General features: G+C 33.5%; 1 protein-coding gene across 1 annotated transcript in view; it reads left to right on the top strand.

The window, feature by feature from the left end:
* Window positions 1-1,952, top strand: part of ERBB4 (erb-b2 receptor tyrosine kinase 4) — a 399,926-nt gene that overhangs the window by 48,399 nt on the left and 349,575 nt on the right. The window contains exon 4 of the mRNA XM_012661216.1: window positions 329-461. Coding sequence (XP_012516670.1) covers window positions 329-461 — 133 coding nt within the window. The remainder of the gene's footprint in view (window positions 1-328; window positions 462-1,952) is intronic.

The raw sequence follows: 1,952 nt of genomic DNA, 5'->3' as shown, positions 1-1,952 counted from the left end.
TGGGTGAGGCAAAGACAAAATGTAACCAAAATGTTTGTACCTTCATAATACCCTCAAATAAAAAAATAAAAAAGAATAAAAAAGAAAATTGGCTTTTGTCCAATCTTATGAAAAATGCAAGATAACTATACAAACACAGTGACTAGGACTCTGTAATATGGAAGAAGTTGGGGGTAGGGTGGGACGTGGTGATTGGGTAGGCAACCGAAGTTGTTTGCCACAGATGTCTTTCAAGCAAACGCTTTCAGAAATATTTTAACCTAGGAAGATATTAGGTTTTGACACAGTCTTCTATTTTATTTCCCCTTGATTTTGGTGTGTTTTGCAGCTGCTGAAGGAATGGTGTGCAATCATCTGTGTTCAAGCGATGGCTGCTGGGGCTCTGGGCCGGACCAGTGCCTGTCGTGCCGCCGCTTCAGCAGGGGAAGGATTTGCATAGAGTCTTGTAACCTCTATGACGGGTAAGGCTTCTTACAATGTTGACTTCACCTCATGAGCTGCAAAGAACTGATTAGCTCAGATTTTAAAATTACAAGAAAATTTCAGAATTTGTCTGCAGGCCAAGATTTTTAAGGAGAACTCTTGTTGCATAAGGAGGACAACACATAGAAGAATTGTTTTGAAAATAAATAATTTTATTTAAAATAACAAGACAAATCTCTCTCTATATATTTACTATATTTGCATTTTATAAAATATATCCTAAGAGAATCCTTAATAAATTACATCAATTTATACTTAAGCAAAATTGAAAAATGTATTCCAATTTTCCTTGGGAAGGAGATTGTTATGAGTAATTTTCCCTTCCCTCACTCCCAATATTTTTTTCCTCTCATACTTTTCTATTAATTTTAATCTGGAACTACTGCATAACTTTCGATATTTTTCCCACTCAGGTTGTACATCTATTTGTGTATTAGGAACGGCCCATGTTTCTACATTCTTGACAACTGCTTAGCCTTATAGAAAAACTACCATTGTAGTTTTCTAGTTCAAGAGGTTTTTGAACATATTCTGCTACTTTGTAGATAACCTAAGCAGTATTTTAAATCAAGTATTTTAAATTCCCTCTTATACTACAAAAATCACATTGCCAATTGTAAAACCAGGTATATACCCAGTTGCATGACATTGTATAGATGCATAAAAATCACTTTATCATGATATACCACTGAATGAATCATTCCTGTCCTCCATTAGTGTGATAATGAATTCTTTTAGTACTATTCCTAAGCCAAGATTTTTTTATATTGCTCACTGAAAGTATTTTCAATAGTTTTGTAAAGTGTAGTTTTGAAGTTCTTTATTCCATTTCTTATTGTGCCTCATGAATTGTCCCATTTTAACAGCTATTCATTATCCCCAATAACATTGTAGTTTTGCATTTTGTATGAGAAGAATAAAAACCTATGGATCATAATAATATTGATGTATCTCTTCTTTGAAAGAGGACCAAATCCAATTCCCTCAATGCATGTATTATCTTGATTGTGGATCTGGTTCATGATGACATACATATGTCAAAACTTATCAAATGGTATACTTTATATATGAGTATGTTATTTATCATATATACCTCAAAAATACCTGCTACACATGCACAAGCATTCCTCTCTTAAAGTATACTGGAAGAGATTATTCAATTGGTTATAAAGTGAAAAGATTTGTTGACAGATCTAAGTTTGCCTTGAGAAAAAAATTTATTATCTAGCTTAACATAGGGGCCTTTTTACAGTCCCAGGATATATAACAAACATAATATGAATTGGGAGATTTGTTTCGCTGTTTTATTATAAAACTAGCCAGGATCACAGATGCAGGCAATACACTCTCAAGCGTATGTTAGAGAACTTTCACAGATTTCACAGATACGATCCCCTGCTTATATTAATATTACACTAACATATTCAGTCCCATCCCAACTCAACTCAAATGTTCTTGCCATAAAATTG

The sequence above is a fragment of the Propithecus coquereli genome, unplaced genomic scaffold (genome assembly GCF_000956105.1).
Source record: "Propithecus coquereli isolate 6110/MARCELLA unplaced genomic scaffold, Pcoq_1.0 Scaffold70, whole genome shotgun sequence".
Taxonomy (NCBI): Eukaryota; Metazoa; Chordata; class Mammalia; order Primates; family Indriidae; genus Propithecus; species Propithecus coquereli.
Note: the sequence above shows the minus strand (reverse complement) of the source record. Positions and strands in the feature narration are given on the sequence as shown.